Source organism: Citrus sinensis, chromosome 2 (assembly GCF_022201045.2).
Source record: "Citrus sinensis cultivar Valencia sweet orange chromosome 2, DVS_A1.0, whole genome shotgun sequence".
In the NCBI taxonomy this organism is placed as follows: Eukaryota; Viridiplantae; Streptophyta; class Magnoliopsida; order Sapindales; family Rutaceae; genus Citrus; species Citrus sinensis.
This window is the reverse complement of record NC_068557.1, coordinates 9,005,364-9,030,868: the sequence shown is the minus strand read 5'-3', so window position 1 is coordinate 9,030,868 and position 25,505 is coordinate 9,005,364. Positions and strand designations below refer to the sequence as shown.

The window sequence follows — 25,505 nt, the reverse complement described above, 5'->3', positions numbered from 1 at the left end:
GAACCTGCTTTTTGTCTTCATTAAATTATAGTTTGGTCTCTGATTGAACAAGTGCTCTGGCTCTATTGAAAAGGAAAATTTTCTTTTACCAAACTGTTGATGTGAAATAAGCAATTAGTAGAGGGCACTAACCTTGTCTTAGATTGCAATGTCGATGACACTTCTTCTGCTTCTGGATGTCATTCGAAAGTTGATGAATTAAATTGTTTATCATAGTTGAATTGGAATATTACATAAAGTTGATTTCTCCTGGAAGCAAACACTTTTTTAATGTCAGAGGTTTGGTCATTTCAGGAAGCTTAAATTTATTGAATTTGTTCCTATTATGTCTGTTGTGATAGTATTCATTTTGATTGTGAACATTCAAGAATGTTATCATTGTAATCACTCAGAAAATAGTCACATCTTAAAGCATATCTCCCTCACTGATTTTTGTTTTTGTTTCATGCTTATTATTTCTTTTTTGGTGCTACTATTTCTCTCTTTAGTGTCTTTTCATTGTATGCAAGTTATATGTGTTCATATCGTGTGGACAGTGGACTTTTAATCTCATTGTATCTAATTGTATGTGCGTTTTTCTTTCTTTCGTTTTTTTTTCGCTGCCGTTCAAATCAAATTAGACATTCTTGCGACAGAAGGTTACTCTAGCCTCTTCTGGCCCGACATCTACAGAGTTGAAACAAGGACAGATAAGTTTGGGAACTAAAGTCAGAGAAAAGGTAACTGCAGTCCAACAGCAAAGCCACCCTGTTAAGTTTAGCAGATTCTTAAATTCAGATGGAGTTGACATGGCGCATGCTAGGCATTCTATTGACCAGAATACTGAAGTTAAAGAAATTGAATGTTCTGATCTAGTGGATTCAGTAGATAGAAGGAAGTCATCCACTCAATCCTAGGATGTGGCAAGTATTCGTTCCTGTATGCTTGAGAATGGGTACAATAATGGTGATTGGCTGTGGCCAAAGACTGATCGTAAGGATACCAACTGCATGGATACATGTCATGAAACTTGCAAGAGGCTAGCTAAGAGTTGTTCTAAAGTTAACGAGAATAATTCTGGAGCTGGTGCTCTGCGTTAAGCTCTTCATCTTCGTTTTTTATGCCCCTCTCCCAAGAAAAAGTCGCATTTGGTTCAGAGATGTAAATCTGATCCTTTCTCTGTGCCACAAAATGCAAGTCTAGACAAGGAAGGTGAGCGAAGGTTCTATCTATACAATGACTTGAGGTTGTGTTTCCTCAACGCCATTCAGATGCTGATGAGGGCACGGTATGTGATCTTGATTTCATCTGTTTTTTGGCTCTAGTATGCACTCTTCTTAAGTTCTCTTATGTCGATTTTGCACATTTGTATGGTGTTTAAGCTGATGGGTTGTTTGGTCATATGAAATCTTAGATAGAGTACTCTGGATTCTGATAGAAAATGAGAATACCGAAGTAATTATTTGTTGGCTGAATGATCTGGTAATGCCTCGTATTTGCACTCCTTAACCCTCAAGAAAAAATATTCTTTATAGATTCTAGATTTCTAGTGAGCCTTACCCAGTTGATGCTGCCTGCATATGCATAAGTTGATCAGTCTTTATAAGACTCTTTATCATGATAATGTAGACCAAAGAATTTTTTTATTTGGTGTCCTAGTACTTTAGGGCTAATAGAGGTTTTCTCGTCTGATGGCAGTTGAATGTAGAATACCATTTCCCAGAAGATCCAAGATACTTCGACATTGGCAACTGAAATGCCTAGATTTACTTTCGCCAAATTATCGTTTTCTTGTATTGATTCTGTACATAAGAAACACTACATGCTGTTTTTCCAGCCATCTCATTTCGTAATGGCGCTAACCCCGATCAACCTGTACAGATTTCTATTTTCTAATCATTTGATGGGTTAATATATACATTTCACTTTGGTCTAGTAATGTTCATTTCTTTGATCTCCAGAAAGCGTCATCATTGACACCTGCATTTGCTTGTTGACTGCTATCACGTAGGCTTAAACCATTCCTGCTGCCGGTTAGTTAAATTCGACACGTAACAGAACACTGAATGCGAAAGCTGATGTAGTCCGATTCTGTTTGATAGGCTGGCTTATGGTATTAAAAAATAAGCAAGGGAATTTCTTGTGTGAACAGTGAACGTTTCATTTTCTACTTTTTGTGATTCAGTTTCATCTACTACGCAAAATTACCATAAGAAATAAAATGAAATCCTAGCTAGTCTCTGATGAGCCTTCGATGTTCGATCCAGTACATTAGTGCTCAGAATAAATTCCTAAAGAAAAAGTAAGTGGAAAATTAAAATGGATTTCAGACAGTATCTTGGAATTGGGGTGCTATAACCAAGAACGTGGAGAAGATTTGATGCTTTTGCAGCGCTATTAAACATTCCAGATGTTTCATCCAAAAAAACTATTTCAAATAATGTGATATTTATTAATTGGTTAATGTGGTATTTATTAATTGGTTAACTATTTCAAATAATGTGGTATTTATTAATTGGTTAATGTGGTATTTAGTAATTGGTTAACTATTTCAAATAATGTGGTATTTATTAATTGATTAATGTGGTATTTAGTAATTGATTGGTAAGATGATGTAATTAATTTATTTAAATTTTATAAAAACAATTATCAATCATTTAATGAATAACACATAAATTGAGATAAATTTGAGATTAAAAAAATGGGATTTTTATCATTTCTCTTTGAAGATAGTGCTACTCATCTTAAATTTTTTGTCTTAAAAAATTATTCTAAACAATGTGACATTAATTGATTAGTGAGTGCCAGTAGTTGATTTTTTTTAGACTCTGTTAGTATTTTTTTTGAAATGATTCATTACATCCGTGATGTAATATTAATATTTTTTACTATTTAGAACTCTAATATTTTTAATCGCCTATTATATATCCCTAATCTAATATTAATGTTCAAAATTTACTGCCGAAGGACGTGTGACATTTTTAACATACAGAAAACTTTCTATCTTTTGACAAACACACCATATTATAGACCGTCAATAAAATTTATAAGAATAAAGAAAAGGCTCAAAAACACTAACAGTGAACTCGTCATCCCCACGTATGTAATAATAAGTGCAGTTGCAAGGGCTATGGCTTGTTTCCAAAGGATGAAAAGTAGAAACCAGACATCGACGTCAAAAAGAGTGAACTGCAAAAATCTCGTTGATACAAGGATTTAAACTTTTAGCCATCAGAAAATAAAGAAAAAGCTACCAGTTGTACTCGAGTGCATGAACTTTCACAAGTACGTAAATTTTGCCATATATAAATGACATTAATCTTGTCTATGGTAGTAGATCTCTGGAACATTGGTGCATGAATATATAGATTTTTAAGTCTTATCTAACAACTTATTGACATCAATCGCAACAACCTTATTATCGTTTTAACACAACAACACAACACAATAGTTGCTGTAAGCTGGCAACAAAGTTATCTCATAGTCGTACGCATGGAAGGAGGATGTGTTCAGCAAAGAGTAACTGCAAATGCGTGCAAAAACATATAACTATATAAGTCAGTCTACAATTAAATAAAATTCTAAAACTTTCTTGGATTTGAATGAAAATAATATTGAAATTACACATCAAAGTAGAACCACCTACCTTCCAAATGAACCTGTAAAAAGAAAGTATTGCTGCTTGACTGGAGACATCAACATTTCGAGCTCGTTGCAACAAAAGAAATGCAAGTGTGCTGTGGCCAATAATCTGCGAGAAAAAAACAATTTAATTCTTAATTAGTAAGTAATTGTGATCACATACATACATAAAAGGCTAAATTTCTTATGAAATAATACAATGCATAGTTGTGGGCTTTGTTAAAGTCTGAAAAAACTATTAAGTCATATGATTTAGTAGTGTAATGGCATTATACTATTAGACCATATAATTTAATAGTTTTCTCAAATTTTAATAAAATCTAGAATTCCGTAACAAATCAACACCCCCCCCCCCCCCCCCCCACATTCTTACAGTGATAAGCTTGCTTTCCAGGAAGGGTGACGAAGCTCCTGCTATTACAAGAGCTCCGTAGACAACTAATAACATATAAACACCTAGCCAAAGTACCTGTTAAGAAGAATAACAGTTAGAAAGGAAAATCTAGGACAAAAATTGAAGTTAAAAATGATGGTTATAGAATTTATTCGAATTAATTTACACACTTTCTCTTTTCCTAGAGCGATACTGAGCGTTTGAATGCCATGTTCTTTATCACCATCCACATCAGGCATATCCTATTTAAAGTCCAAAGAAAATACATTAGTATCCATCCATAATCCATTATATATATGCTCTGCTCATTTTTAAGGTTTCTCAGTTTATTTACCTTAAGAAGTACAAGCAAAACGCAAAACCAGCACTTGACAGCCACTACAAACATCAATGTTCTTGAAAACTCTATAGGTCTTCCAAGCACGTACTTCTGTATGCATGCAGGGTATATTTCAAACCCACTTCAGTGGAAAATACAAAAGAAAATAAAAAGTTAATTAATGAGTGACCAAATGATGACACGGAGCTAGGCACAATTTGTACGTGCCTGGATGTGCATGAAGTAACCAAGAGGCATTGCAAGTCCCCTCTCAAGCACCCCATACATTGTTGCTAGAAATGGATTTCTCTTCCATCTAAGAAAGGGAAGCTACAAGATTGATAAATAACCAATTAGATCATGAATATATTGTGATCAAATGACCAATGTTGTGAATTAATTAAGTTTAACATATTGATTACTTTAAAAAAAAAAAAAGAACATGTGAGTTGAAAACTTAAACTTGAAACTTATTCCAACATAAAATAATTTTGAAAAACTTGTGCAACGTACAAATTAAAATTTTAAAGTTGATAAAAATAGTAGTGAATCTCACTCAGGGCCACACTTACATCGACGGAATACGCACTTGAAAGTACAAACCACATAATGATGGTAGAAATAAGGGGTGGAGATTGAAGCATAATTCCTATAGCCAGACTCTGAAAATTGAAATCAATGAATTAAAAATTACATAAATTTAGATGGAATATAGCTTCACTTACTAAATGTAAATTCGATAGTAGCGAGATTAGAGAGTTATTTTTCCTAATAATTAACAAATTAATCAATACTAAAAATTAAACAGAAATTCTTAAGCAGTAGTTGTTAGCATTTGCTTACCATCAATAAACATGTGCAAGTAATTGTGATTCCAGCTCCAATGGACAAATCACCGGAAGCAAGGGGGAGATCAGGCTTGTTAATCTTTATTAACAATGAATTAAACAATGTTAAACTAATTTACCAGAAAAATTAAGTAAGCAATATAACTAAGAATGAAATTATATTAATGAAATTATTACCTAATTTAGTAATGCACAGATTGTATATATTTATGATTGGAACTAATTATTCATAAAATTAGTTGTCTCTGATGAAATTTATACCTTGTCTATTTCAACATCATACAACTGGTTTACTCCCACCTCATAAATGTTCACCAGTAATCCGGGCACTATGGCCTGAAATATAATGAAGAATTATTTAAATAATTACTAAACAGTACATTACAAGCAATTTTTATTATTATATCATTAATTAATTTATAATTTACCTTCAATAATCCAATAAAAAATGTCGGAGTCAAATCGGCAAACTGTTGCGGTGCAAGAAGAGATACCGAGGTCATATCAATCGTCTGCATAAAACATAATCGATAAAAAACATAAAAATCATATTACGTTAACTGTAAATAGAAATTTATTTCATTTTATATATGTGTGTGTATTATTTCTTCAGTGTGAATATTTATATATTTAAAATATAAATTCATTATATACATCATATGATGTATTAATGTTTTTATTATTTTTTGTTTCATTGACTAATTTATCATATGGTGTGTACAATGAATTCATATATATAAAAAAAAAAAAAGATATTGGCACCTGAGAATATTTATATACCTGTTTTTTAATTATATATAAATTAATTAACAATTAGCAACTCACAGTGCCAAGAAGAAAGAAGGGACGAGTGAATTGAAAAATTGCGTTGATATTCTTGAGGAAAGCATCGCGAAAGCTGATGGAATTATTATTATCTTCGTCGAATCTTGATGCAGCTTCATCTTGTAACGTGACGGGAGCACGGTGCCTGTTGAATGGTTTACACTGTTTGTCGCTTGTAATACCCTCGCCGTTTCTATTCCTGCAATTGGTCAAGTGAAATAATGAACTTCGGCATCTGATGGAGTACTTCGTGCTTTCGCTACCTCTGTTCACAGCGCCCTCATGTATCCGTGTTATTGGCGATACATGCTTTTTCACGCAACCTAAAATGACCATAAGAATACATATAAAGTTTAGGAAAATGCTTGGTGTAGAGAAGGACAATAGAAAGACGAGAGAAATAATGAAGAAAGGGGTAGAGAGAGAGAGAGAGCAAAATTCTCTCGTCTTTCTCTCATACTTATCTCTCTCTAGCAATACTCCAAAATTTATCAGATAAAAAATATATATATATAACATGTAGTCTTGCAACTTTAATAAAGTAAGAAATCCCTTGAAATATAGGAAAAACACACACTGTATTATACTACATAATAAAATATATTATACTGAAGGATGTGTTTTTTTTTTTTTAGTTTATCCCTTATTTAATAATTTAAATAAATCCCTTATTAGATAATGATAATATATATATATATATATATATATATATATATATATATATATACACTTACAGATCAAAATTAAAGAGATTGCTAGTTTCCCTCTGGTGAAATCAATATATATTACTTTCTTCCTTATTGTTTTAATAATACCCAATAACCCCTTCTGGCACAAAAAAATTTAAAGGAATTTGCTTGATGTTTGATCTTCGGCTATAAAATATAAATTTATAAGAAAAAAATGTTTAAAAGCAACAAAAAGTATAAAAAAAAAAATGTTATCATTCATTTTTTATTTACACAAAACCCATGTTTCTTCCTTTTAAAATTTAATTTTTTTATTTTCAATTTATATGATTTATTTAATTGATAATAAATATAAAAAATGCATTTTAAAAACAAGGTTAATGCTAGAAAATTATGGTGTTGGGGCTTATTGGGTATTAATTATGAAAATAATAAGGGAGTAAATGATGTATATTGATTTCATTAGGGAGAAAATTAACAATCTCTCTTGATATTAATAGCTCAAGGTTTATGCCAAAATTCTTCACTTAAATAAAACTTAATATATAAAACATATTAATGATTTATATTGAAAGCAATTGTACAAATTGAGTTGATAGCTTACATGGCATGAGCTCAAAATTATTAAATTTTATTATTTATCATCCAAATGATGAAATTTTATTGATGACACATTAATTGGGATACAAACTAAGTATCCCAACAAAATAAGTATAACATTACTGACCTAGAGATATTTAGTTTCTTAAAATAGAAAATATGTACAACTATTTGTGCTAGTATTATTATTTATGTGATAAAGTAATTAATTATAAGTTTACAATATATAAAAACTTACAATACTCATATTTATCCTCAAGAATTTTTCAGAATGGCAACAAAATCAACTTTAAAATTATATGGGGTTATCATTAATTAAAAGAATAATAATTGAGTGTGTTAATATTTACTATTACTTCTATCACTGTTTTGAAAGTTTAGGGCTCCGTTTGATATAAATTTTTAAATAAACCTTATTTGAATAGAGTTTTTATTAGTAAAGCTTTTACATGTAGAGTTTTTACTAAAAAAATTTTAGTTGTTTGATTGTCAATGAAAGTTTTTATTAAAAATTATAAAATTACTTTAATAGATAAATTTTTTAAAGTTATGTTATGAAAAAAATAAAATAAGATTGTCAAATAAGTTAAGGATAGTTTAGATATTTTAACATTTAAAAAAAACGTTCAACCTCCACTTTAAAAAACTCAAAAATTAGAGCATTTATTAGTAGAGGTGAAGAGACACCGACTATAAATACCATTTTTCATAAACTTATTAGAAGGAAGATTCGTGGGGAAACGAGAGACATACCAGACAGTTGTAAAGGATGATACTTAGGAGAGAAGCATAAACATGAATGCAGCATAATCATAATTTTTTTTTCTCTCTCTAATTGATCTGCAAAAGTGAGTGGTTGGTTGGCTATTTGGCTTGGTGCTAAATTTATAAACGAACTTAAAGACTTGGCAAACTCTACTTGATATATACTTGACTTTTGAAAACTATTCAGTCGCTTTCTTGTTTTATTATAATTTTTTCAGCGGATTGTCGTCACTTGTCTCAGCCATTCTGTTTCACTATTTCCTTGCATGGTCGCTGCTCTTTGTGTAATGGCACCACATTTAGTTGATTTTTTTTGAAGTTACAATTTTATCCTTAAATTTGATGATTGAATAATTATTGAGAAAAAAAGTCCTTCTCATCCTTAGGGTTTCATGCAATAGCTCATTTCTTCCATTCTTTTTAAACAATGGCCTAAAACATCATTCTCGTTAACTCATCGTTAGTAAATGTCGTTTGTTAATAATTCGTTGAGGGCAAAAAAAGATTTTCTATTAAAGAGAAATTAAAATAAAAAATAAAAACGGTTGACATATAACCGAAACTAATTTTTATCTAATCCCGCTAAACAAGAAATACTATTTCAAGCAATTGTTTTACACTTCTCTCTATTTTGGCAACATGAAAACCCTTTAAACCCTATATCTAAGTACAACAAATAATTATAATTTTCATATTCATACAAGTATACTCTCTAATTGCATTGTGAGCTGACTTGGGGAGACAATGGTAAGGATTACGAGAGATAATAATGGTCAAGGAAAAGTGGTGGTAAAGTTTAAAATAAAAATTAATTGAAGATTAAGAAGATGTTCAGCACATGCAAGCAAATAAAAGTTGGCTGTATTTTTGATTTTTTTTCCAATGATTTAAATATATTGTGTTAATTACAGTTTGTTGCTTAAGATGATTATTCCAATGGCAAACCTACACGTTGGCTAGACCGAGCTGTAGCCCAGTCTAGTCTAGAAAAATCAGTTATACCCCTTACTTTTTTTTATCAATTTAGTAAAAATAATAGAATTTTTATTTTATTTTCATATATGTCCCTAATTCAGCTACCCTTATGTTTCCATCAATTTAGTATAAAAGTAGAGTTTTTATTTTATATTCAAATATGTCCCTAACTCAATTACCCTTATGTTTTCATCAATTTTATATAACAATAGAGTTTTTATTTTATTTACAAATATGACCCTAATTCCATTATATTATTTTCAATTGAATTATATATTTTATTGAATAGATTGAAAACACTAGAGAGCTAAAATTTTATTACTGCTTTAATTTCTTTTTAAATTCTAGTTAAAAAATATGTCAATGTAATATAACATCGTCACTAGTATTGAAATTGAATAGAAACATCATATAGTAACAACTATCAATATTTTCATAAACTTTTAATGTCAATTTTTAAATTTTATTTATTAGTTATATTAACTAATAGGACGATTTAGAAAGTAAATTTGAGTATTTTAAAGAGCTTTTGATAGAAGAATTATCAACATCTAGTTCTTTACAGAGAGCTAGAGCGCCTAACAAAAAAAAAAAAAAACAATTACACCCAAATACTTTTTTGCTTAATTGAGTTTAGTTTATTATTGAAACTTTTGACTAATAATACTTTTACAATTTGAAAGGGTGAATAAATTTTAATTGTTTAATTTATTAAGTCTCGTAATTTAATACTTCACTTCAAATATAAAAGTTTTACTTGCAATTTTTAATTGGTTGTAATTACATGTATTGATCTATTTTAATTTGAAATTCTTATTGATTTTTTAATCCTTATATAATTAGATGTTATTATAGGTTGCAACGTCAGATTCTATAATTGAAAAATAGTGTTTCACATTTGAGTTGTCTTTTGTTTTCTACTCTTTTTTATAATTATTTTATTTATAGCACTTATTTAGAGAGATAAAGTTTTTGGTATTCCTCCTTATTTAATGTACATCTTTCTACTTATAAATTTTCATATTCGCTTCAAAATATAAATTTTAATGTTTTGTAGTGTTATTTAATTGTGTAAAAAATTTATTTTAACATAGTTTGTATCACTTTAATAAAAAAATCATATTTTGCCCTCAATGAATTATTAGTTAACAACATTAAACTAACGGTGAGTTGGAGTAAGGATGTTTTGAGCTATTATTTAAAAAGTATGGATGAAATATGCTATTAATGAAATCCTAAGGATGAAAAGAGTTTTTTCCCTAACTATTCTTAAGCTAGATAAAGTTATCTAATTCTTGATACATAAAATATCATAATCTTTTAATATAAAATATTATAAATTTCCAAAAAAAAATAGATTAATCTTTTTACAAAATTATAAAAAAAATTGTGGGAAATTACTATAATGTTTAAAATACTATCCTTTATTCTACATTATTTAAAAAGATTTATTCTACATTATTTAAAAAGAAATTCTGTTATATAAGATTATTATTATTATGAACAATAAGATAATAATAGTTTTATTTTTAAAATATTTTGTACTTACAGTTTGAAAGATAAATAATCAAAATCAGAAGAGGCTTTTTTATTCATATTCTAAATAGATAAGTATTAATAGAATAAAAATAGAATACTGCATATGTTAACAACATAGAGGTATATTTGGCGTTAAATAGGATTTATTTATCAAATAATAGAAATCAAGATTTTAGTGGGTTGTATTTACAGATGGGTATATCATTATTTGCTTGTGAAGAAATAAGTAGATGACATTTTCATTTCATGGGCAATTTACGATTAGCTCCCTATTGTTTAGTTAGAAAAACAAATAATTATAAATTTATTAAACTAATCATTTAAACCCCCTTTTTTAGTAATTGTCCAAACCTGAAATGACCGAAAGAATATAAACTTATCGAAAATTTAAATTTGAATAATTTCGGCATTAAAATTATCTAATGGCAAGAAATAGAATTATGTCATATATAAATATGCAGATATAGTGAAGTTTTTCCTATTGGCTTTATAACAAAAATTGTGAATCCCTCACATTTCGACTAGAAACTGTTGTTATAGGAGCATATTAAATGGCTCATGTGTGTGTACCACTCACTGTTGGACAGATAAACACTGATAATTTGCAAGTAGGGCCACCAACAAAGAAATGAATTTGGTAGCCGACTCAATATAATTATGCATAAAGGGCTTAGTGAAAATGTACAGCGAGCTCTTTGGAATTGTGAAGTGGCTTGGTGAAATTTCACCAGTATATATGATCTCAATAGAGAAAATTAAACTTGATATTTCCACTGAAAAAACAAAACAAATATTGGCTTTCACACTTAAGTACCGTTTGTATTTCTATCTGATATCTAATTAAGTCTTAATTGGTTGAAGTCTTTTCTTTTTAATATCATATTATATGTGGCATCTTGTTTTCTTCTTAAAAAAAAAAATTAAACTTAGTTATTTGATATTTATTTCTTTAAGATCAAAATGAATGAAGGGATTATGTTTATATTTGAGGACATAAACATATTTAATAGAGACATTTTTTAGATATAGTATTTATTTTCCATTCAAATAAAAATAACAAAAGTTCACTTTTTCAATTCAAATATCAATGTCTAAAAATTATAAATAAGTTAAAAAGTAAACAAATAAATTTAAAAAAATTAAAATTAATAAAACTTCAAACTTTGATCGTTTAACAAACAAGGCCTTTAGAGAGAAATTTGTTGGGTTAATAAAATTAGGAATTTAGGATAGTGTAGAATGTGGCCATACGTTTAGTCCAATCGAGCTTGAGTGATGTAGCTTGAAATAATTGGGAGATTATTTTGTGGTGATGAATTCACTCTTGGAGTCTGAAAGATCAGTCGGTGGTGACAGATTAATTCACTCCCCAAAATCATGGCATGATTTCCGAATTACAATAATATTATATGAGAACTGTTATATATATGACTTTTTCTCACTGCAAATTTTTTTTAAAGAATCAACAATTCAACCTAATATGTAAGAAAATTTGCATATATAATATTTATCATAGGGATTCGTGGGGATAATATGGCTATTTATTTTATTGAACAAATAACACTCTAATAAAGAACAAAATATAGATGACAATCAAGAATAAAATAATTAGTTCAACCACTTCTTATTTTGTCTTCAATTTGTTTTTTTCATTTTTTTTAAGAAATCTCGGTGGAGGGAGGAAACTTTGTTTAAATGAAATAGAATGGCCACTTCGGCCTTGGTCGAAGTGGTGGGCTGCTGCCCTCACAAGGTTCAAGCCCCCACAAAGCTAAAACATTTATAATTTCTTCTTTCTTACGAAATGCAAGTAAAGTAGGGGCATCCCTCGTTTGTAAGGGCAATTTATCTGAGCATGTATTTCATAAAATTTAATGTAATCATATATATAAGTCCCAGTTAGGTATATCTGATTTTAAATATCAGTGTACTATTGTGATAACAGTTGTAAATATTTGTAAATATCTGTGCAATACAGTAATCTGGTGTGTAACCAGTATATATATAAAAAAAAAAAAAACTTGTGAGCTTCCAGTATTGCACTGACAAAACTTCAGTCAACATACAATGACGTTTTTATTTAAGTGAAAGCGAACATTAATGATATTTATTCAGTTGTGTAATAATTATGTCTTTTACGAACAATTAATATAAGTCAATTTGTCGTCCAATGTCCAATATATATATATATATATATATATATATATATATATAAAGTTGGGACTTGAGAAGATGATGTGGCATCACCATTTCTCATCTTTTTATATTCTCTATTATATAATAAATAGAGAAATTTTCTTTTAGATGTGGCTTTTCATCTTCTCATAATTAATTTGATTGTTATTACACAATAACAATTATGTAAAGATTTTAATGAGGCACATTCTTTGTAATTAATATCCAAGGGGGAGTGTTATGAATTTATTAAAATAAATGTAGATATTCATAATATATATCTCTTAGTTTCCTCACTATCTCCCATTAGCAACCTTTAGCTTCCTTATAACTCCCACTATCTCACAAGTAATTATGATCCATAATTTTTCATTAATTTCATGAAGTGATTATGCAACTATAAAAGAAGAGCTCATCTTTTTGTTTTGTACACACATAATTGGAATGAATAAAATCACTCTATAATATATTCTCTCATTTTATTCTTTATCTTGCGTTGCTTCTTTATTTGTATTACTGACTAATAATTTTTTTTTGTTTTTTATAAGGCTGCCTCATCTTAAAAAAAAAATCAATTCATATTTTTTATCAGTTTCATCAAGTGTAAAGTAAGAAAAAAAGATAATACTAAATTTTTTTTTCAAAGCCGCGTGAAGCGCGGTTTTATTTTCTAATTTATTTATATTTTAAAATACCGTCGTCCTTATCTTTAGGAAATAAAATTAAGTGCACGAAACAGAAATGATTGATTAATGTATCAATAGTTTATGAAAAATCGCTATTTTATTGTTAACTAGTGTTATTTACTCGTAGTTTATTTTGACATCGACACGGTTGGGCTCTAGTCAAGCCTATGAAAAGAAAGAGACAAACAGTAATTCCAGTATTGATCTCTCGCAAATTCAAAATGTCAACCCACAAAATATATTATATTGTCATTTTCGCCAATAATTGTTAATATTTTGACATTTCAGTCTAAATTATTATATATAGGCTTTGACTTCCAAAAAGCTACCTCTATAATCTCCTAAAAATTTCCAATTCTAGCTCCAAAATTTACCGCTATTATTTTGTGTTCGGTTGGAACTTGGTGAATGGTGATAGATGAGGGGAGAGGAAAGGATTTGGTTTCTCTGTCCCCTTCCATTGTTCAGCTGGCAATAGAATGGTGGAATTCAATTTCAATTGAGATTTAAATTTCATCAAATTTAGGAATATGGATCCTTCACCAAAGAGTTAAGAGGTCAAATTCTATTAATTAGTTTATTTTAATTAAATAACTGTTATTTATAACTTGTTTTGTCAAATAATATTATTGATATTTTTTATGTTAATAATTTTAAAAATAAAAAATTAGAAATATGAGAGGGTGCCAACATAAATTGATTAAATAATAACAGTTATTGATATTTTATTTTGTGTTAAACAGTGATTTATTTAAAAACAAAACAAAACAAATTTATTTAGTTAAATCTTGAAAAGTTTAAAATTAGACATTAAAAGCCTCGAAAACAAAAATATTTAAATTCTTTTCTCTCTTGGAATTTTAAAAAAAAATCAGACAACATAAATTGAATTCTCCTGACATTTTCTCTTCTTTCTTCTCTTTTCTTCCCATATTTTCTCCACTCATTTCTGCGAACTGAATACCACCTTAACTTCCGTTTGTTTGATTCGTACCATATTTATATTTTGTATGTGCGTGTGTATTCTCTCTTTTCATACAATTGACGAAGAGATACATATCGTAATAATTCAACAAAGAATTTATAACCGACGAGTAATTTCTAAGCAGTAACCAGCATTCTATTGCTGACAAGGTATTCCAAATTTGTCTCAAATTGTATATCTTTTTGTAATGTTCCATCTTTAATTGACATTTACATGTTTGTGCCAATCAATTCATTGGAAGCTAGAGTGGCTATTTGTGTATGTACTTGTCCCGAGACGAAAGGATGACTGAAACTGATTTCTTATTACCTTCATTTATTAATGTATCAATCAAAATCACTCAGTCAATTTCGTTTAGATAGTTAGCGTATCATTTTGCGTCATAATTTTTTGGTTCAATCAATACTTACCTATAGTCGCCCAAGTATAATACTCGTGTCCCTTTTCTAATTAATTTGTTTAATGTTTCGATACGAAACATTATATATATATATATAGCTAACTTTTGAAGACCAATCCCTTTAAGACAAAATTATATAAATTTCTCTCTCTCCCCCCCCCCCCCCCCCCCTTTTTCTTTTTTCCTCTTTTGTCAAAAGAGTCGGACAAAGCTGTAGGATATACTCAATCATAATCGGGTCCCTCAATAATTTACTCAACCGCGAGCATAATACAAAAGCAAAATTAGTAAAGTTGAAAGGGCTATATCACAAAATAATAAAGGAAAATTATCATTTGTATACCCTTAGTTTACTCTATTATTAAAAATATTACAATATTTTGAGGGTGTATCAATCGTCCACCTTAAGTTGACAAAATATATGAACTGACCACCAAACCGTTAGTTGCCGTTTAAGTATGATGATGTCATAAGGGTAATTTGGTCTTTTCATATGATACAAGTGATAATTTAAGGGTATACAAGTAATAAAAAGAGAATTTAAGGGTATACAAGTGATAATTTTTAAGGGTAAAATCGTCAATGCACTGTAATTCCGTTAACTTTCAAACGATAATTAACAGTTTGATGATTAGCTGATACATTTTGTCAACTAAGGGTGGATGATTGATACACCCTCAAAGTATTGTAGTATTTTTTATAACAGAGCAAATATAGAGTATACGAATGATAATTTTTTAATAATAAATATATGTATCAGGCTAAACAATAAAATATAGGGCTATTATTGTATGATTATTTTTAGAATTGTAAAATATCAACATAAAAATTATTGTTGTTTATTATTTTATTAGTGACGGTGCTAACAAATAGTTAAAAATACAGGAAAATGAAAGATTTTGTAAGGATATAGTAACAAAGGATAGATATCAACAGTTACAGACACAGGAATTTAATCTAAAGGAAGCATAGTACAAATTCAATTACAAATTTTTTGAAGACGACGACAAAAGCAAAGAATAACTGTGGCATGTCAGTAGCAGCGACGTCGAAGTCTATTAGGGATTAGGGTCTAGGCTGGTTTTGCGTGGAAACTCGGTAAGTTTTTTCATCCTAATCAAAATATAATTATAGAGGAAATCTTCCTTCTTAGTGCTAAAAGGTAGCGATTAGGAATGGGAGACATTAAATCTATATGAATACAAATAATGACAAACATAGAGGAATTAGAGATAAGAACGATTCATTTAAATAATATAAATGAAAATTTATTGATTATATGATGAAAATTATTAAAATAATAAGAATATTTTTTAAAAATATTATGCATTTAAGACCTAATGATATATAAAATTAAGGCTTAATAGACCCACCAGTCCAATAAATCATGAATATTAGGCTAAATTTTAAAAAAATCCAAAAGAATTCAACGTGGTTTAAATATGTCATACAACTTTTTAAAAAAATTGAAAACTTAGAGCCCGTTTGAGATTGTTTTTGGGAGATTTAAAAATGATTTTGAAAGTCTAAAGTTAATTTTGGTGTTTGGTAAAAAAAATCAAAATCATTTTTGTCAAAATCAACTCTCTTGCAACTGATTTTGAAAAGAAGGAAATGAGTAACTTTTAAATTCTGATTTTGATAATCAATTTTATACTTTAATAAAATTTCATAAATATTCTTAAAATTATTACCTAAACTCAAAATTATCCTTATTTAAATTGGAAACGACATCAATATTTCAATAATTTTTATTATAATTCATTCATTCTTTTGTTTTCTCTATTTCTTCTTTATATTTTACATTACATCAAAAGATCTCTACAGCAATATGATATAAATTTTATTTTTAGTTAAAGTTATTATAATACACAATTAAAAATATTTTATGTACATGTTTTTATATATGTAAGTAAATTTTATCCTACATTATGTACATTTTATTAGTTATTCGTTTTCTCACAGCAGTTTAACAGTAAATTTTACCAAACACCAATAATTACTTTCAAAACTCATAGTACTTTTTAAAATAAGATTTACCAAACACTTAGTTGATTCTCTTTATAACTAATTATTTCTATAGCACAGTTAACAACAATTATTTTAAAAAATACAGCATTCCCAAACTGACCCTTAGAAGAGTTACAAATTAAAATTAGTTTAGTCTTAAGATAATATCAAAGCAGTCTTTCGGGGGCCTTCATTGAGTTCGCCCTATGAATATCAATATTTCTTCTAATCATTTATAATTTACAATTATTATACAAAACAAACCAAAATAACCCTAAAATCTATGTGATCCCTATTTTTTTTTTTCAGCTTGAGGTGTCAAAATTGTTCCCCTCTCTATTGTTGTAACAAGAAGTGACTGCGGGTTACAAACGAATCCAAAGAGAATGTGAAGTTATTGTAGCAAAATTGAAATGCAAATATCAAAATTAACTTAGCACTAGTTTATTTATTGTTATTATTATTTTGGTAAGAGCAATGCTGGAGATATATGTACAAACTCTCTTTGGAACAGTTAATATATCATTCAACAAACTGGTTAGACACCTAAATGAAAATGTCAAAGTTATTACAGCGAATGAAAATATACCAAGTGGAACCCATGTAATGGTGGTAAAAGTACAAAATCATTATTTGAATGATATCAATTTGTACACAATAATTTTTACATAGAATTTATATTCCCATTACTGTCACTGAGACAATAAAACTTATAATGCATAAACAATACAAAGTCATGACTTCGCTGATAAGTAACTTGGGGGATTTTCTTGTGCCAATTAGATGTGAAGGTACCACGTTAAAAGATACAGTATTGATGTACTTACCACAGTTAGTACTACAATTAGTACACACTATCATTATAGGACAAAAAACTTCATTATAAGACAAGAAAAGTTATTATAAGATGGATTTTTTTTTTTACTTTTATAGATTTTCTAATAATTGGTATTTATTTTATATCTAAATTGAAAAATGTTTTTCTATTTAATTGGTAGCTTAGTTATAGTTCAATGTAATTAACAATAGTAATTTATTACCCCTAAGAGCTTAATCGATTGGTTTTTAACCAGTTTTAATTGGCCCGTCAGTATTAAAAATATACTTTTTAAGTTACTTTACTTTTTAAGATGAAAAAAGAAAAAAATGGTAATTTATTATTGTTTAATTTCCTACTTCTTTAGTTGTTATCCTTCCCTATGTAAACTATCATAATCCCACCGATAGTGTAATAGTAGAGGTTTATTTTTTGGAGAAATTTTATAATACTTATGATGTCTTACTACTATAATCCCACCAATAGAATAACACTAGAGATTTCCTATTTTGTAAAAATTCTATAATACTTTAGATGTAACATTTATAAAAATTTTATAATATATTTGATGTAACGTTAGTTTTTATGCTAAATTTTCTCCCTTATTTAGAGCTATTCTTAGTGATAAGTGTTGCTTAAAAAAATAATATTTTTTGACGGAACTTGAAGGCTCTGTTAACCGTTATCATATCTCAATTATCAAGATTACATATTTTTCATAACATAAAAAAAAAAAAAAATTGCATGTGGAGCTTTGAGATTTGGGTGAATAAAGGACAAGTGGCTTACTAAAACAATTTGGCCAATAGCCTCAAATATGCTTGAGCTTGCTAGCCCCGTCAACACTCCAATAAATTTATGGCATGCACATGTTGACAGTTTGAGGAAAGACAAAGATATTTTTGTTATTTTATTATTTGAAATAGAGAATCCAAACATTGGTTACATCACGATTAAAGCAGTTGATTCAAAGAGTTGATTTTTAAATCATCTTCATCAGCCTCTAGTAGTCTAGTGGCGGTAGGATATTTACTTTTGGCCCCAGTTTCACACAGTTTGAGAGAAAAATTAATAAGCCGAAAATGATTAATCCATTATTTATTAACAAGAAGTCAGAAAAATGTAGACGAATACCATACCAACCGCGACTTGCTTGCAAGTAAGTTTCTGTACCTGAACCACTTGGGCTTAGCCCAAGTGGCTAGAGCCCCTCCCTCACAAATGTGAGGGAAGGGGTTCGAGCCTCCGCAGTCGCATTGTAGGGGTTTAATTTAAATATTCTTTCTTGGAGCCCTTGAGCTCGAGTGAAGACAGTCTTTCTCCCAGGATGGGAGTTTGACATCCCTCGAATATTTGAGAGGGTTAAAAATCTGAGCGGTGTCATATCAGCATTCATATCAATAGGGCTCAGTATAAATATATGATTGTACATATCAATTATACTCTCATGTAATATGAGTTGTAATTTGAACTGTAATTTGAGCAATAGTCTCATGTAATAAAAAAAAAAAAAGTTTCTGTACCTGTGCCGTGCAGGTCAGAATCATATAGCTAGCTATTAAGCTATATATATGTTCAAAATTAATCTTTTTTTAACTCCATGCATATCTTATCTTATCTAACAGTATTAATTAATTATTTGTCTGGTTAGCCACGTGGTGGTCCTAACTAGAGAGGGACTAACCCAATCCAACCTAAGGACTCGATCCAATTCAATTTAATCTAATTTATTTTTATGAGTGGATTATAATAGGTTAATTGAGTTAAATTTTTTAAACTCAATTAATAATTAAGTTGGATTGGGCTCGATGAATTCATCGTAATTAACTCTTTTTATAAAATTCTAAACCCTAAATAGCTAACCTAATTTTTAATTTTTTTTAGTTTTTAATAGAAAAAATTCATTCTCGTATGTATTGCTCTACACTCTAATTTTAGAACTAAAATCACTCTCTCATTTAGGTAATCTTATTATCTTCTAAGTTTAATTTTAAAATTAAGTTGGTTTTAATTTTTCTTTTTTTTAAATACTGAACAATACATAATTATATATCACATTTATTTTGTAATTGGACATGATGCTAGCTAATTATGTAGAAGGTCTTAATTTAGAATTCAAAAAAGAGATGTGGGAAGTCGAAAATAAAGTTTAGAAGCTCATTGTTGAAATTTTCTTAATTTTAAGATGATTTTGTAGCTTTTTTTAGTCAAACACTAGATAGTGAATGAAATTTTCATATTATAATAAATTTATATCTCATTTTAATAATTTTCATATATTTTACTTTTTTAATTTTTAATTTTGATTTAGCCTTCAACTCAATCAATCCAATACAACTCAATTTAACCAGATGATTTAAGGGTTGAATTAAGTTATGTTAAAATATTTATTTTATTGGATTAGGTTTATCTTATCTCAACCAATTAAATAATGGGTTGAGTTGAATTTTTACGAACCCTATTCAACCCATCCCATATCCCCCAAATCTCAACCAAGTGCTCCTCGTTCAAGTTTGCGTGCAGCTGTGTGAGTTTTCCTGGTGATGGGAGCTAGGCCTCACTTTGACTAACAGATCAAATTAAGTGATAAAAGAGTAGAATTGTAAATAAAAATATGTAATCTTTAATCAAAACATCGATTCTATTATTTTAACTTCTTAGTTTGTATTAGTTACATGTATAATAGGGGCTTTTCTGAGTTACATATTTTTTTTATAACTTATAATTAAAATTTTCGGTGCAAAAATAAGTAATAAAATAATGTCTGGCCAGCCAGTAGATAAATTTTAGCTATTGTAAGTTACACTAAATGTAACTTGGAGAGCGCCAATAGTATATAATGATAAGCACAAGCTGTTGCGTACGTATTTTATTTTGACATCGTTAATCTTATTCTTAATTAAATCATCTATTAGTCTTGCGTGCATGCTCATCTTCATGCGATGTTGAGGACAGTTGATTTTCCACCAATATTTGAATATCTGGCATTTCATCAAACACCTAATTGGTCAATTTATCAAACATATTACGGCATCCATCCCTTAAAGACTCCACGCAATTTGATTGAATATTGCTTTTTAAAGTCTTTCCGCAAAATTAATTTCCTATCATACGACATAAAAAGCGCCATCTATTTCATGTCCAAACATGGTTTAAGGGAATTCTTAAATTCAATTTCCTTTAATAGAATATATCCATCTTAATTATCAAACGTTTGTTTGTTCATGTAAAATCATTGCAATCGTCCTTTTCACCCGCAAACTCTCGCCACGCAAATTTAAAAGAATATTCATTTTGTCTAATTATATATAATGATATATATAATCATTCTCAAATGCGAGCAGTCTTATGTTTTAAAGGAAAATTATCACTGCATCACCTCTTTTTTGCCTTATATTCATCCAACCACCAAAAAATTCTAATATGTTCTCAGCACCACATTTTTATTTTTTAAATTTGTATCAACTAACCACTTTTTAACTAACACCGTTAAATAATTTAAATGAAATGACAAATTTAACCCTAAATAAATTAAAAGGCCATTTTATTTTATAAAAACTTTGAAAAATAAGAAAATTATAATTATAAAAATACCCCTAATTTTAATAAAAAATAAATCCCAAAATTAGAATTTTTATTTTTAATAATAATCTAAATAAAAATTATAATTATAAAAATAATTACAAAATTTTGGGATTTAATAAAAATCCCCTAAATTATTAAAATTTTGGGATTTATTTTTTAATAAATAAATTCAGTTATTTTAATAAAATTTTAAAAATTATAATTTTTAATAAATAAATTCAGTCATTTTTATTAAAAATTTGCAAAATTATAATTTTTTAATAAAAATAATTATTAAAATTTTAAAAATCTAAATGAAATAAAAATCAGTTGAGCACCTTTGTTTGAGATTTATTTATTTTATTAAATTTATGAGTATTTTTATAATTATAATTTTCTTATTTTTCAAAGTTTTTGTAAAATAAAATGGTCTTTTAATTTATTTAGGGGTAAAATTATCATTTCATTTAAATTATTTAACGGTGTTAGTTAAAAAGTGGTTAGTTGATACAAATTTAAAAAAAAAAATGTGGTGCAGAGAACATGTTAGAATGTTTTTGGTGGTTGGATGAACATAAGGAAAAAAAGAGGTGGTGTAGTGATAATTTCCCTTTTTTAAATGAGGATCTGTGTCAAGCCATGCAGTTTAATAGTGTTATTTTTTAATGCACTATAAAGCTGTGTGGTTTAATAGTATCAAAATCTGAATCTATTAAATCCTATGTTTTAAAAACGTATTCACATGGAAAAAAAAAAATGAGGGCGCCTGCACTGGAAAGCTATCCTTGATAATGAATTACTTTAATGATATTTTAGGAACAAAAATATTTCTTAAATTTTGAATGTTCAAAATAATTATTTAAATGCAAATGGTCTCACTTATATTCAAAAACTTTTTTTCTTAAACAAAAATATGTTAGGGAGAGAATGAAAATAATCATATCAATTAGATAGTTTACTTACTTAAGAAGTTTAAGAAAATAAGTGAAAGAGAGAGAGAGAGAGCGAGATAGAGTAATTATAACTAATAATTACTAATGAAGATGATATTTTCCCCCTGCTGTCATTTTTGTGGCCCATGTCTTTTTTTTTTAATGAAAATAATTATTCATTAAGGTTTTAGTTATAATTATGTAAGATAACAATCTTTTTAAGGCTTTAATCAGACAAACAATTATTACAAGATAACAAAGCCATGAGTTTAGCACGAGCTTCTTTCAACCAAAGACAACAGTTTGGCTTTAACAATGCCAATTTAGACAACTTGTGAGCCACTGAATTACATGCTTTAGGTAAACACTAAATTAGCAACATCCTTAGCCTGGTCTTGAAACTCATCAACTAACCATCCTATCTCACTTCTGCTTGCAAACTTGCTAGTAATCAGCCTAATCACATTTTTTTAATCCAATTCAATAATCAAAGGATAAAACCCCATTAATTTGGCCATCTTTAAACTTTATAAATAGCGAGTGCTTCAACATCATTTAGAAAATGATATCTCCAACTTGCTGCAGCCATGATTCCTCCTTGGGAGTTCCATATAATTGCTTCTAAACCAAGCAATCCTCCATCATAATTTATTCATTTTATTCCAATAAACATCAGGGAGAGACCAATATTAAATGGAAGAGTCTGCTCTCAAGACCAACTTATTTGGGGAATGCTTGTAGAGAGATCTATAAGAATGCAACAGATCCACTGCTTTGTTATAGGTTAGTAGCGGACAACAATTCCCTTTTCTAAATATCCAATTATTCCTCAACTCCAAATACTCTAGGTTGTCACCATAAACAAGCCAAAATCATTTATATTACCCTTTTCCATTAGAGTCCAGGCTGGCTCCTTGAAGCTTAAGTGAGTAATTTCCCATAAAGCACCAAAAGAGGAGAACTTCACCAAAGCATGCATAGTAGTATCATAACCAAGTTTACCTCTAGGGCACCAAGAGTCAGTTAAGATTTTTCTCTTATAGAGATTTCCGTTAATTGGCAACAAGTTGTTGATGGCCCGCTAAAAAATATTTTAATTTTGTTTGGTACGCAGTAAAACTATAAGAACTTAAATCCACCTTGAGCACCATTAGAACAAGAAAGATTCTCAGGAAGTTTCATCATTAAAGATACTTGATAACCACTCTTCACTGAATAAATTCCTCTTTTATCATCATGCCAGACTAATTTGTCTTGTCTCGAAGCATGAGGAAGAGGAATTTCTAGAATTAACTTGACATCAACTAAGAGAAACTTTTGTCAGATTAGTTGTTCATTCCAACAGCCCCTTCTATCAATAAGTTCAGCAACCATATTGTAATCAAGCAAACCCTTTGGTGATATTAGCTTGAATATATGAGGCTTGGCAGCCATCTATCTGAGTAGACAATGATTGATTTACCATCACCTACTCTCAATCTAGACAATTCTCTATACCTTTTTTCCTGAAAGTAAACTCCTCCATACATACGAAGGGTTCAATCGCAACTTACTTTTCATGAACTCCCCTTTCGGTAAATATTTATTAATTATTCTGGGCAATGAAGCAACCTCCGACATTGCTTTCCACGAAGTGCTTGATTAAAAGCTCCGAGATCATGAAAGCTTAGACCCACCATCTTCTTTCGGCACACACATCTTTTTCCAATCCATCCAGTGAATACTCCTTGCCGTTGCATTGGATCCCCACTAAAATTTTGCAATGATTTTTTAAATATTGTCATAAAGGATTAAATGAAGCTCAAAAAGACTTATGGCATAGGTTAGAATCGCTTAGGCAACAACTTTAATCAAAACCTTTTTATCGTCACTAGAAAACAACATTGATTTCCAGCGATTAACCTTGTACAAAACGTTTCCTTCAACTCACTGAAATTTTGATATTTAGATCTGCCAAGCATTGAAGGCAAACTGAAATATTTCTCAAGATGAGGTACGACCTCCAGCTGGAAGGCCTCCTTCAATTTTGCAAAGACATCAGCCTGTACATTTAGACTAAGAAGTATTGAAGATTTTCTTTAAATTAAACACCTAACCAGAAGCGAGAACTTCTCAAATATTCTCTTAAGGTGTCGGCACTCATCCACTGAGGCTTTCTAAAAAACGAGTCTGTTATCTGCAAACAAAAGTCAGAAATGGAAGGACCATGTCGCCCAAAATCAACACCATGAATTACGTTCGCACTAATAGTATTTTGTAATAAACATAAAAAACCTTTGGCACATAAAATAAATAGAGAGTGGGCAGCCCTATCTTAATCCTCTTTTAGGGATTATATTGCCTAATGGAACTCCATTAATTAACACGGAGAAGGAAGAAGCTATAATACAATGCAAAATAAAATCAAATTTTAGCATCACCTTTGCTAGAAAATCCCATTCCAGGCGATCATCAAGCTTATTAATATCTAACTTCAGAGCCATCATACCATTTTTCTCCTTTTTCTTAATCTAATTTTATGTAAACCTTCATAACCACAATTATATTGTCTATAATAGGTCTACCTGATGCAAAAGCGCTTTGATTTCCAGCTTTATCTTTTTAACCACTGTTTTTATAATAATTTTATAGATAATATTACAGAGACTAATAGGCCTGCATTCAGATACCCTTTTTTGACTTTTTAATTTTAAGGAACAGAGCAATTTAAGTTTTATTCACATAAGAGATGTCTCCCCATCATTCACAATATGAAAACAAACATTTGTTACTAATTCACCGATAATATGCCAATATTTTTGAAAACAATCCAGCATTTAGTCCATCAGGTCCAAGAGCTTTGTAGGGATGCATCTGAAAAAGGGCTAGACGAATTTCCTCCTCCATAAAGGCTTTGTCTATCATTTGATTCATATCCTCTGTTACTTTAGGCTCCAAATCAATAATAACATCATCAATCGAATCATGAGAAGGATTTGAGGAGGTAAATATATTAGTAAAGTAGTTACACACCTCTGCTGTAATTTTTACAAGCCCTTCTCTCCATCTATTGTTTGAATCCAATAGCCCATCAATCCTATTTCTCTTCGTCTAACTGAAGCCTTGTTACGACAGTTTTCCTTTAAGATTGATTTGCCTTGATTCTAGCTAGCTGTTTCCTTATTTAGTTGTTTCGTTTATTAACTTATTTTCTTGTTTTCTCTGTATAAGAAGAACTCGATTGGGGGGTTAATTTTTTTTATCAGAAAAAAAAAAACTTAATAAAACTTCAAGAGTTTTTTTTTGTTTTTGCTCTACCTCTTGGATCATAAGATTTGGTATCCGAGCTCGATTTTGGCACCAATATGGCTGACGGAACGAG

At 29.1% G+C, this 25,505-nt stretch overlaps 1 protein-coding gene and 1 long non-coding RNA gene across 2 annotated transcripts; one reads left to right on the top strand and one right to left on the bottom strand.

Annotated features, from left to right (window-relative positions):
• The first annotated feature begins 1,407 nt into the window (after positions 1 to 1,407).
• Positions 1,408 to 2,226, top strand: LOC127900228 (uncharacterized). The gene is made up of 2 exons (XR_008052235.1): positions 1,408 to 1,854; positions 1,941 to 2,226. It is a non-coding gene; the product is annotated as an uncharacterized LOC127900228 (long non-coding RNA).
• Positions 2,227 to 3,441: 1,215 nt separating this feature from the next.
• LOC112497119 (coumarin 8-geranyltransferase 1b, chloroplastic-like) lies at positions 3,442 to 24,627 on the bottom strand. The gene is made up of 12 exons (XM_052434883.1): positions 24,565 to 24,627; positions 24,047 to 24,186; positions 6,008 to 6,206; positions 5,611 to 5,694; positions 5,444 to 5,518; positions 5,178 to 5,261; positions 4,938 to 4,996; positions 4,350 to 4,476; positions 4,186 to 4,257; positions 3,995 to 4,090; positions 3,626 to 3,730; positions 3,442 to 3,502 (listed from the first exon to the last, which is right to left on the bottom strand). Exons 1-12 carry the CDS (start codon positions 24,625 to 24,627, stop codon positions 3,458 to 3,460), a joined length of 1,149 nt encoding a protein of 382 aa, XP_052290843.1. The 3' UTR covers positions 3,442 to 3,457.
• Between the last annotated feature and the right edge of the window lie 878 nt (positions 24,628 to 25,505).